Raw genomic sequence first — 12,719 nt, forward strand, 5'->3', positions numbered from 1 at the left:
GAGACATTTTATTTAAACACATTTTTGTAGTTGTGAATGCTATGCTTTCCATATATAAATCATTGTTTATAGCCTCTGAAGATTAATGCAAATGAAGTTCTGGATTCGAAATTTTAGTCTTACTAACTTAAAATCAAATTTCTTTAAAAACAAAGTCTAAGCAGATTGAGAGTGGAGACTTTTATTCTATCTTTTAACTCTTGAGGTTGCAGAACCTCAAAAGATGTAACAGTCTGATTCTAATCTGAAACTTGTTTTACAGTAATGTAACTGTAATGATTTAACAGCATTTTTTTCTGTTTACTCCAGGATGTAGAAGAGAATTAATTTTTCTGTAGGTTTTGTTTTTTTTAGTTTCCTGTTATATGAGAGAGACAGGCAATTCAGTAGATAAGCATATAGGATAGACTAGGGCAAATTAAATCTTCAAATGTAAGTATTATCTTTACATGGTTTCCTGTGTATAACGTGCTTTCCACTTCATAATGGAACACTTTATAGAACCTTATCAATAATGTTTTTCGATGAGCTGAAGGTAATAACCGCAGAGCTCAGCCAGAGAAACAAAATGGGAGCTAATCTACTACTCAGCAGCTTCCGATAACATGGCTGACTTTGCAGTGCAGCAAGCTGAGGGACAGGAATGGATTAAAATGCTCCTTCTGTTTGCAAAGTGAGTGTACATCCATATGCCGACTCATGAAGAACACAGCAGAGCGCAATGAAAACTCAGGATTCAGACATGAACTCTTGAGGTGAAGTAAGAATGGTTGGAGCAAGGAAACAGCATTACTTCCCCCTTCCCTTTTTTTTGTGAGGTAGCCTGGGAATTGTAGGAGTTTCAGATACGGTAATTCACCCCACTTATTGTGCATTTCAGAAGCAGATTACTTCCAGACTTGCCTTATGTGTGCAGCTGGGGGGCAGAAAAAGGAGGAGCGTTTTCTGTGCATTAAATCCTGAGGCAGGGGCAAGTGCAGGAGAAGGACGTGAACTGATCCTTGTACTCCTTTGACTGCAATAGATTTGCTAGGAACTTTAGCTCTTTAGATGAGGAGGGACTGTAGGGTTCAGAGTCTGCTATAACTTTACATGTGAAGTGAAGCAAGCAGGCCTTGTACTTCAGTCAGGCATGGTGCACCGTGGTGTCTTTGCCAACCCAACCTTCCCACCACTCACACCAAGTTTTATCCCGTAAGAGCACCTTGTACCCTAAATTAAGGCTTCCTCAGTGTCATCCATGCTGCACCTCTTTCTGATGCCTAGTACCACCCAGGACATCCTAAGCCACATTCTGCAGTTTGGGTTAGAACTGTGGTCCTTTGGGCAATTCTGCATCTATCAGTTAGCATAAGGCATGTATTTGTGTTATTAATGCTTTGCTGAAAGATTACGTAACGGGTGAAATAGTAACTTTTAAAGCTAAATAGAAATTAAGAAAATTTTTAGACTGCATTCATGAATGCATAATCCATCTGACTTCCAATTTCCCTTTAATGAAAGCCTATAGTCACTGTATAGGAGAAGATTCATTGCCATTTTAAGGACAATGTATTATACACAAGTTAAAGTATTTTTATACCGTGCATTCTGTTTTCACTTGTGATCCAAGACTAAATTTGTTGAATTCCAGTAAGTATTCTGTTAATCTGGTGATTTCAGTGAATTTATACCAATTCAAAAACAGAATTGCACCAGTGGGAATCAGGCCTGCTCTTTCAAATGCTAATGTGCTGTGTAAAAAGCTGTTCCTGTTTAGATAAAACTCTGACTGGCACATTAGCTACCACTCTCTTTTTCATTCAAAATGTCTTGGAACATATTAAACCTAATTTATTTGTTGTTGTTGTTGTTGTTTTTTATTTTAACAATTTGCATAAGTACTGTATACTATCTGTTTCCCAAAGAAAAACACAGTTAAGTCTTCTGACATCGGCAGGTATATTCAAGGAGTTTCTTACCTCACTTCTGTTTTAATGATGCTAGTAAATATATTCAGTGTTTTCAACTGCAGTACGTAACTTGTCTGTATGATGGACTTTTCTAAATCAGAGGTGTTAGCTGTAATCGTGTTGATCATGCTCCGTATAAAACAGTCACTTGTAAGCGTGACTGTGGAAGCCTCATCACTAGCATTGAAGTTGAAGGTTAATGCTAGCCGAAGTAACATAAGCAGAGGAGACAACTCGCGTTATGTGCCGTAGCAGGATGGCCTGACTTTCAGCTCCACCGTCAGGGAGGTTCGGCTCCCTCGGGGAACCCCATGTGAGTCACCTTTCCCGCTTTGCCCCAGGAGCCGCCTTTTCTCCTGGGTTTTGCACAGGAAGAGCTAAGTCTTTGTGGCAGCTTGCTCACCGCGTGTTCAGTTCTGCACTCCCACCCATTTAAAACGATCTTCAGCTGGTTAGTACGGAGAGCACTGCCTCATGGTAGGTATCCTACTAGCAGTGGAGTAGGACAGGAAATTAAATTCAGTTCCTAATTTAAGGAGAAAATTTAGAAATGGCATTCCCAGTCCAGCTGGAGTCAGTGACAAGACTGCTTCTGTGCTAAAGCCCAATAATCAGACCTGCCATTCTGATGCTTTTCAGGTTATGGATCTAGGGACTAGAAATTCACTGAAAATCCTATCAGTGAAAATCAGATGTGGTTTGTGCATCTCATTTAAAGTTGTCTGAAGTAGCTGTTTCCATAAAAGTTTCATGAATCCTGTGATTAATTCCAGGATGCTTGTTTGCTTTAAATTGAATTTGTATCCCCAGAAGAAGAGGATAATGGTTTGGTTCATCAGTTTTGGAGACCACGTATGTTTTTTTAAAGTTATTTTTCAGGAACTATGAAATTTCTGATTTTAAAAGCTCAGATGAGTCAATATCATGTCTCGCTCCATGCAAATTTTGGTTAGGTTGACTGATACTGAAGTCTGAGCCATTGTTATGGGTTTAAGCAATGTGGCAGATGATAGAAAATGGACAGTTTTTATGTCATATTTTGATTTTAAAAGTTTGTATAAATTATGAACAGACGCATGATGAGTGATAGAAAAAAATCGAGATAGGCAGGATAGGAAGGCCAGGTTTACTGCAATTATAAAGTCTGATTTAGCTCTAATTCATTTTTTTGGTATCTATTTCTCTTTGATCTTTAAAACCTCAGGGCTAGATTATCAGCTTTCAGTCTTCCAGGAAGAGGATTAGAATATTGTACCATGGTCCCTGAAAGTCGGTAAAGCTGTGAGTCAGGGAGGAAACAGTATGTAGTGGGTCTGCATCACCAGGCATGTTAGGGGTCTGGAGTCTGGTTGCTGCTTACCTCTGCTTTTTTGCCATTCCTTCTTGCTAAGTTGCTTGAGAGCGGTACAGGGGAATTCAAGAGCCCTCGGATATAGACAGCAGCAGCACAGCAACAGGGATTTTTACACGGTCTTCCTGCAAGACTGTAGTGTGATGTCTTCCTAGAGGGTTTTGATGTCTCACTGTACAAAAATAATGATCAATTTCAAATGTCTAAAATATATTCAGCTAAAATAATTGTTACAGGTATTTTTCATTGCCAAGTTTTGAGCTAACATTTAAACTATCTTTAAACTGTTAGCATCCCAGGGAGAATAATACCAGCCAGATTCTGTGTATATTTTTAAAATCTCTATACTATTCCTTTACCAGTGACTAAAATTTTAAAGAAATTTTTATATATTTCGGTCTGTTGCTGTGTTACAGAGACATATGGATAAAATAGCATTAGAAACATGGGCTAGCTCACAAAACCTGTTGCAAGATCCACACTTAACCACTTTAGCCCTGTATTGTTCACATCAATTATATTTTCAGTGGTACTTGACAAGAGTTTGAATAAACAATGAGCCATTTTGTGCTTTGTTTTGCAAACAAAAGCAAACCAGCAAGTAAAACTTGGGAATATCAAGGAGGTGGAAAGATCAGTTCTTAATAAGTGACATTGAGAAAAATGCTGTAATTAGAATATAGTCTAAACAAACAAAAATATTTTATTTAGAATACATTTTAAAACAAAGAGCTGAAAAATAACAGGGCTCAGCACTGTTGCTGCCAGCTACACAGATAAGCAGTCCTTTTAGCTCTGATGAAAATAAAACTGGAGTTGCTGAGATTATTCATGTGATAAAGGCTGCTGGGTTAAACCCTCTGCTGATGGAAAGGGTGCCACCTGATTGTGTTTACCCTCTTGGTTAATGCTTGGTGAAAGTTGTTTGCTTCATGTTGAGAATTTATAGAGATACTTTCATGGGAACAGTGTAGAGTGTAGAGGAATGTTACTGTATGGTGGATGTGGAAATGACTTAACAAGTTCCAGAAAGATGAAATGGCGCAGAACAGAAAGAGGCTACTATGCATGTTAAAGGAGGTGTCTAACAAAATAGATTGTTATGCCAGTTCATGAATATAAACCTCAGGTCTGTGAAACAGTGCAGCTTTAAGGAGATAATTCGTGCTTATTCAGAGAGGTTAGTGGTAAATATGAATAAACTTCAAGAACAAACTGCTCACAGGCAATATTCCCACTTTATTCTGTATACCATAAATGAGCTTTTTATCAATATCTTTCCATTTTTCCACCCTTGTTTTTGTATAAGCTGAAAAGGAAATCTCAATCTTCATTTAACAGCTGTAGCTATCTGAGTGTTTTAGGGTTCTGCTCAGGGAAGTCTCATGACCAGTAATATTCATCAGCAGTGGAGGAGGTCTTCAGACAGTAGCTTACCGATTGCAAATCTTTTTTATAATGCAATTGTTCATTCTCCTCTTCCCTATTAAGCCCACTGTAGAAGCACAGCTGTAAGAACTGAGTTTAGCAATCTCCTGCAAAAAATGTTCTGATCTGATCAAGATGGAAATTGATTTTCTCCCTGATAGGAGAGGTTCCACACAATGCTCATGCAATAGTGCGAGTAGGAGGCAAAATACAGCTCTTAAGACATATTAGTCTACGTTGTCAGTTGGGAGGATCAAATCTGGGACCTTCATCATCACAATTATTGTATCTTCTCTTGAATCAGGATGGGATTATTTTTTACCCTAGCATCAAAACAATTAACAAGGGCCAGGTGATTCAATGAATTTGCTAGGTGATCTGATGTAGTTGTCTCATGATTTGAATAAACAAATATTGGCATTATTCCATGTTGAATGGGATTGTTTTCTTGCAGCAATTTTAAATATTCTGCTGTAGTTAGGTTTATACCTCCTATACAAAATGCCATATAGGCTACATTTTCCTCTTTGGTTTTGCTGCTTCTTTTCAAACAAACACTTGAAGGGCAATGACCAATGTTATTGCTATGATATTAAATGTACGTGATCTTACATCTGTTGATTTACTCTCTCCTTCACCAATTATATTCCACATTCACCCAAGACAGTGAATCAGTTTTGGAAGAATGAGATTCCGTTCAAGCTCCCAAAAGATCAAACTTTGAATTATAAACTGACTGTTGAAAGGCAAAAAATTACAGAAAATACGGGCTAATGGTTTTTTTGTTTTGTTTTGTTATGTTTTTTTTGCTGCTAGATTCAGCAGGTATGTAGTGGTGGGGATTTTGTCCATTCACTATATTCGGGGATTTTTTTGAGAGCTTCTTGCTTTTCATATATTTAACCTGAAAAGAAAAAATTTTTTCAAGTGATATTAATTGTCTTATTGCAGCCATTTGGTCTTTTTCATTTAACTGCTGCCCTTCCTCACTGATGGGGGAAAAAAAACTCAAAAGGAAAACTATATTTTCTTTCTTTATTAAAATATTTCACTTTGACTATGCCAATATTTTCCTTCCTAAGTTTTACCTCTGTATCTAGCTTTCTGTCAAACTAAAGCCTCTGTAAATTAACTTTGACTGATGTGCGTAGTCACAGACTAATTTCATCCTTTTCTACCTCAATCTTTACATGAAAGACTACAGCATCCCCCCAACTATCACTTTAACTTGCAGGCTTCTTTTAGCCAATGCCTGAAGATCGGAACCACATTTGCAGAAGATGCTCTGTTTATAGGCACTGAACTGACTTTGGTCACCGCATCACAGAATTTTCAGTTTCATCCGAATTCACTGAAGATATTTGTTTTCAGTCTGGCTGCTTTCAGTCAAACCGAGAAGAAGTCAAGGGCTCTTATGTTTATATAATTCCTAAAACAATTGTAGAATTTGGAACAGCTGAATCATAACATAATTGCCAGGCAAAATTTGTTAAAATAAAATTGTAGGAATCCAAGGAACGTCTGTTTCYGACAGTTTTGGAGAACAGTCTCAGTTGTTCTTCAGTTCATCTTAGATCAGAATATCCATACTTTTTAGTTGTCGTTTAGGAAATGCCCTTACAACATATATTATATATTAGGAACATGTCCTTTTTTTTTTTAAATTTGCATATTTACCTCAGGTCTTGGTGGCTATATTTAGGTTAGGGGAGCCTTGCAGTCTTTCTCAGTTCCTGGATCCAAGTGCATGCTTCACATGATGACTTTCTGCCTTGTTTTTCTTAATGTGGATTCACATATATTCCCATTCTTATATCTAATGCAAGTCAACCATCACCACCCTGCCACTGCAACTGGATTTGTTACTTGCAAATATTCTGTCCAGCTTTAACAGACCAAAGTGTTGTTCAACTTTTGTGGTAAAAACAAAGGAATAACAATAGAGAAAAAATGTAGGAGAAAAGCAAAATGTCTGCTGTATCTGTAGCATTGTACCCAAGGATTTCTTAGTCATAGCATTAAGGGACTAAAACAGTATTTCAGCATCTTTTCAGCATATTTTCCAACATCTGTTGCTAATGGATTGCTTACTGTTTTAATAAAATGCATATGTGTGTGTGTGTGTGTGTGTGTGTGTTTGTGTGTGTATACATACCCCAAATTGAATGTTTCTAAAACCAGGAAATATTAGTTGTAATAATCAAGAACAGTTTTAAATTGTTATAGTTCATGGGTTTTAGCTCATAAAGAAATTATTTAAATGGCTGTAAACTCAGCACTGGTGAGACCACATCTGGTTACTGGGTTCCCCAGTACAAGAAGTACGTGGACATACTAAAGTGAGTCCAGTGAAGGGTCATGAAGATGATTAAGTATTTGGAGCGTCTGGCATTTGAGAAGAGGCTCAGAAAGCTGGGACTTCAGCCTGGAGAAGAGAAGGCTGAGGGGGATCTTATCAATGTGCATAAATATCTCATGCAGGGGAGAAAAGAAGAAGGAGCCAGACTCTTCTCCGTGGTGCCCAGTGACAGGATGGAATGCAATGGCCAAAAGCTGAAATAGAGGAAATTCCATAACCTGGAATTTCTTAAAAATAAGAAAAAACTTTTTTACTATGAGGGTGGTATAACACTGGAACAAGTTGCCCAAAGAGGTTGTGGAGTCTCCATCTGTGGAGATATTTATAACTYGACTCTACATGGCCCTGAATAACCTGCTATAGCTCACCCACTTTGAGCAGGAGAATTGGACTAGATGATTTCTGGAGGTACCTGCCAGCCTCAGCAATTCACTGATTCTATGAAACAGGTGGATTGAGAAATTAGACACTTAAGTGTTTCAGTACAGATAGGTAGGATTTGTATCCATTTATATGAAGAAGAAAATGTACAGTTCTGGGACTTCATCTACAGAACAGAAAATATGAAAATGTAAGGGAAATGTACATGGTTTACAAATTCAATGTAGATTTAACCCACATTGTATGTTATTTACAATTGGTGTGTAGGAATGTTGAGGGATTGCCATATCTTGATGTCTGACTTTTCATGATACAACTGAGAAGTGTGAGGTTGCATGTTTGCAGCTTTGTCAGCCTGGGAAATGGGTCTAATCTTGCCCCAGAAGAAAATGGTGAAAATTATTTTTGCAGAAAAAAGATAGAATCTCTAAAGAAATCCTGTAGATCAATACAAAATAAAAGTTAGGTTTTCTGTGGCAGAAAGCAGCACAAACTATTTAGGATGGCTTTCCCAAACACTGTTCCATAGACTGGGATATTGTGGTAATACATGAAAAATGGGTTTCTATTGTAATTCCAGCTCACTTTAGTTATTTGCATGAGGACTCTAATTTTCCATATGAGCAATTCCATTAGCTCTCCTAGGGAAGCTGTGAGAATTTTTTCTTATGGAAGGTGCAGAGGGAGCAATTCAAGCTGAGTTTRTATTCTTGGAAAATTAATGTTTAGCTTGGCACTGTTGATGAATTGTTTGTTTTTAGGAAATTTGCTATCTTCCATGATGCACTTTAAAAGTTTGGTTCAAGACACTTAGCCAAGATGTGGGGTTTTTTTGGTTTTTTGTTTTCCTTTTTGTGCTTTACACTAAACAGATGGAAGAAGTAAAATAATTATGAGAACGGACATCTTCACTGTCATCATAAAGGACAGACTATTCAAAACATAATCTCATTTAAATTATAGTGAGCACTGTGAAAGGGTTTAGCAATCCCTGCTTCCCTGAGAAGTCATAACTATACTAYTGTTGAAAATCAGGCAGTAGCCCTTCTTTTCCTTCTGTTCCCTACCCCTGTAATAAAGAGCAGGGTAATGCAGTAATGCCACCTACTACCCTTGAAGAGGGTAGCCCCACTGGGTGGGTAATGAAGTTGAGAGGATACATCTTTCTGTGTCCATAACAGCAGCCTTTGCAAGCCAGACAAGCAGGGCATGGTTTCGAACTGTCTCCTTGGCATAGCTCCTGAGGGACCAGGGAGGCAGCATCTGTTCTGCAGGAACACGTGTTTCTGTGAAAGTCCAGCTTTTCATTACTTTTCTCAAGGGTTGAATCAAATTCGTGGATTAAGATACATGTGATTAAAATCAGTTGTTTATAAGGCCTGGATTGACTAACCTGATATGATAACAAGGTAATATCCAAAAAAGTATTATTACCTGTGTCACTTCTGGTGTGTTTTTGATCTCAGTTTTTCTGTTCTTTGTCATAATGTTTGGCAGCCTCAGTCTGAAGTGCCTGGCGAACTCAGAAATACATGAAAACAATAATATATTTTTGGAAGCTACTCTGTATAAATCTGAGACTTTGAAAATGGCAGTAGTGCTGCAGCAGTCTGAGGTAATGACATATACTGAGTAGCCTTGTCAGGAAACCTAAATCCTTTTTGACCTTATCCCTTCCCTTCCCATTTTAGATCACTCAGCAGTGTGCTCATACAACATGGGCACTGAGCAGGGCCTCTCACACCTCAGGGAATGCCACTAAATTAGCTTTTAATTTATATCACAAGTCATGTGACTATATAGTGCATAGTGACTACACTGCAAACTGTACCTGTCTTTGGGGGTGAATATGTGGCAGACACGGCTTCCGAAGAACTGGTGAGCACAGACAGGGCGTAAGTTTTTCAGCGGTCATTCGTGTAGCTCCTGATGGGGACTGCTCTCCTAATGGGTCTGTGGTTGGTGTGCTCTTCAGCTGGGCCATTTGGGGCAAAGGAAGCCATGGGAAGGACATGACACAATGAGCGTAAAATGTGCTGCTCTGACATGTACARCAAGTGAGGCAAGCGTAGTTGTTCCTGCAATTACCCTTCATTTTGTTTCTCCAAGTGTATTGCTCCTTAAAGGTGCTTTCGAAAGTAAGGATCCGTGTCTGCAAACTGGTGTGCTTTCTCACAGTATCACCTAGCCCCTGGCTTACATATGAAAGCTAACAGCAAGTAGCTTCATCTCTTCCTTCCCTCACAGGCTTCAAATATGTAGAAACAACCCAGCGCTGTGTCAAACCTATTTCTTATTTTACGTATTGATGGAAGCTGTTTGACTGTAGCTGAACATTTACGAATTACTGAGAGTATAACACAGTTTTATGTATTTTCCTTACATGATCAAAAAGACAGCTTGTTTCTCTGCCAGCATCCAAGCTAATACACAGGAAAAAACTGCCTGATGTTTTCTCAAAAGAAAAAAAAAAGTTCCTTGCTGTAAACACTTAGACTCTGTGTTYCTCCATCAACTGAGCAAACCACTCGTTGACATTCTCACCATTTGTAGTTTGATCAGTCAGGAGTATGTTTCAGGCGCTAAAGTTAGCGTCTAGCAAAACCGCACTGCTGTTAAAACATGAATTACTTAAATATATAATAGAAAAAGTGCTGCAAATATGCAATTGCACTTCAGTGATCTTCATTTCCTATGCGTGACAGAAATGAATTTGGGGAAATGTAGCACAGTTGCTGATAGCTGTCTGATTTATGCATRTGTTGTCTTGCCAGTGCAACATCAAGCTGTTAAGGGAGTGTTTCTTTGGTCACTATTGCCTTTTCATAAAGGCTAACAGGATGTTCTTCTAGCCTATTAGCAAGATTATAAAACTTGAAACACAGGTAGTAGTAACCCTTATCCCCCCATTATCAAGCTGTAAGAAGCAGTTTACTGTTAATTTCAAAATGTAGTAGCTCACTTACTGACTTGAGAACTATCCTTTGCAAACAGAGCAGAGATTGCCTAAAGCTGGGTCCACCTGCAGAGGGAGAGGTTGTCCAGGTGAAGTGGCCTGATGGAAAACTGTATGGTGCAAAGTATCTTGGAACAAACGTAGCTCACATGTATCAGGTGAGTGTCTGTGTTTATTACCATGTGCCTGTCTTTCAGATGTCTTTATTGTGAGTTACTCATTCTGCTCTAGCATTGGAGTGGCAAGCCACAGCTTGAGAGCTGCAGAAGGCAGGAGGGTGGACTCTGTTGTAGCTGATAAATACTGATGTACTTACACTAACAGCTGTCTGAAACATTAATAAGCACTGTGCACTCTTTGGGATTTGAGGTTTCATCTGTTCTTATGAAAGMACAAAAATGGGTTATTTAGTGAGAAGTCAGTATTAATCAACAGTCTTCATTTTACGAGGTGGAACATTAAGATGGCAAGATGGCATTTGTTATTTTCTCTAGGTTATTTACTTTTATTTAATGTCAGGTCATTATTTAATTAATGATATAAATGTAWTTATTGACATGTGACCGTAATCAGCCTCAAGCATTTCATAAAAAGGATGGAAGGAAGAACAGTGAAAAGAAGAGTGCAAATAGCCCCATTTTCATTTATCTGAGGCACTTTCATATTAATTGATGCATAATCTAAAGAGTGCTTTATCCTTAACAAACAAACTAGGGAACTGAGCACTGTAGGCAAGGGCAAAAAGCTGACTTCTGATTTCAGAGACATAATCATTGTTTTTTTTATGTGCTTGCCTTTGAGAAAAATCAGTCAGCAGCTTTGAATACTCAAGTGAATGGTAGAAACTGCAATAAAACAGTCAGAATAATAACAGCACTTCTGAAAGAGTGAGAATCTAGGTACATTTCATTCATATATATATATAATCATTTTCACTTATGTAACTTTTCATCTGAGGGCCTCACATTACTCTAGAAAAATGGCAAATTTACTGTTGTATCTGTAGATAAATTAAGGCACAGAGAGGCTATATGACTTGCTGCGGTGACCTTCTCACTTTGCCAATGACTTGCAATCGAACTCAAGTCCTTAAGTGCCTGATCCCTTGAGCTAGTCTCTAAATCTTACCTCTTGCCTTATGTTTAATGGCTGTATTATGTCGTGAAGGTGAAAAGTTCTTTATAAAATATAAAGATTGTTGTTCTATAGTGATGTTAATCTTCAAAGCATTTAATCTTCTAAACATTTAGTCTTCCGAGGAATAAGGTAGATGATGTTATCTTTCATATGTGAAAAAACTGATGTAGTAAAACTGAACTTCTTAGTCTTATTTTTGACCTCTAACACAATGTAAGGAAATTGGATTAATTGAAGGAAAAWGGATTAGCATAAGGAGATTCAGAAAGGTTCTGAGTTCTTCAGAGTGACAATGATGGGAGACTACAGTAAACTGCCTTGTAACAGCCCCTAACCTTGGGAAATAGCAGTTATTAGAGGGAGTCCAGATTGCACTGCATAGGACTTCAGAGACTACCAGGTATTTCAATCTGTAGGACAGGATAGGAGGCTACCATAACATGGCCACTGGTTACAAAAAGCCTATGACATGGAGGGTGCAAGGCTATCCTCATGCACATTAGTAGTGCTTCCTCCGCTCTTTTCTGCACACTTTGTCTGATAGCTCCCAGCACATGTGCATGTGCATACACCCTTCTTCTAACTCTAACTTACCACAAAAGGTGAAATTGAAAAGGAGGCTCTGAAAGAAGCTATTATAATCTTATAAAACATCAACAAATCTATTTTAGTCAGATAAATCTGAATTTTCATCATGTTCATGACACATTTGCACAGAATGTGACAGCACTTATGCATGCAGAAGCTATGACAGTGCACCAGAATTTGTGTTATCCGGTTGGACATCTGCAAAACAGTTTTGCTACGCAATCCTGAAGCAGAATTATACATGCCAAATGAAGCATGTGTTTATTTTACGTGAAACTGTTAATATCTGAGATCTGTTTGATGTCGTAATCATTTTCAGTATTGACATGACTGTTTTCAATATTTTTGTGCGTTTTAGGAGATGATTAAATCATTCCTTCATCCTATTAATTGCTTTCTATCAGTTTCAGCTGACTCTTTAATTTATAAGGTCCTGATATGAAAAAAATCATGGAGATAATAACATACTACACAGACTGATACAGTACAGTAGCAGAAGCACAAACAAAATAACATACTAGATAAAATTGCTGGTTTGAAGTATAGTATCTGCAGTCTGAATTAAAT

General features: G+C 38.0%; 1 protein-coding gene across 7 annotated transcripts in view; it reads left to right on the forward strand.

Moving 5' to 3' along the window:
- KDM4C (lysine demethylase 4C) overlaps window positions 1-12,719 on the forward strand; it is a 266,672-nt gene that overhangs the window by 248,499 nt on the left and 5,454 nt on the right. For 6 of the 7 annotated variants that reach the window (XM_026083604.1, XM_026083605.1, XM_026083606.1 and 3 more), the window contains one exon: window positions 10,466-10,585. In XM_026083604.1, the coding sequence (XP_025939389.1) occupies window positions 10,466-10,585 (120 nt within the window). Of the gene's footprint in view, window positions 1-8,968; window positions 9,068-10,465; window positions 10,586-12,719 lie in introns of those variants that run through there. The other variant, XM_026083608.1, reaches the window with a different exon arrangement.

This window comes from Apteryx rowi, unplaced genomic scaffold (assembly GCF_003343035.1).
Source record: "Apteryx rowi isolate R43461 unplaced genomic scaffold, aptRow1 scaffold_61, whole genome shotgun sequence".
Classification (NCBI taxonomy): domain Eukaryota; kingdom Metazoa; phylum Chordata; class Aves; order Apterygiformes; family Apterygidae; genus Apteryx; species Apteryx rowi.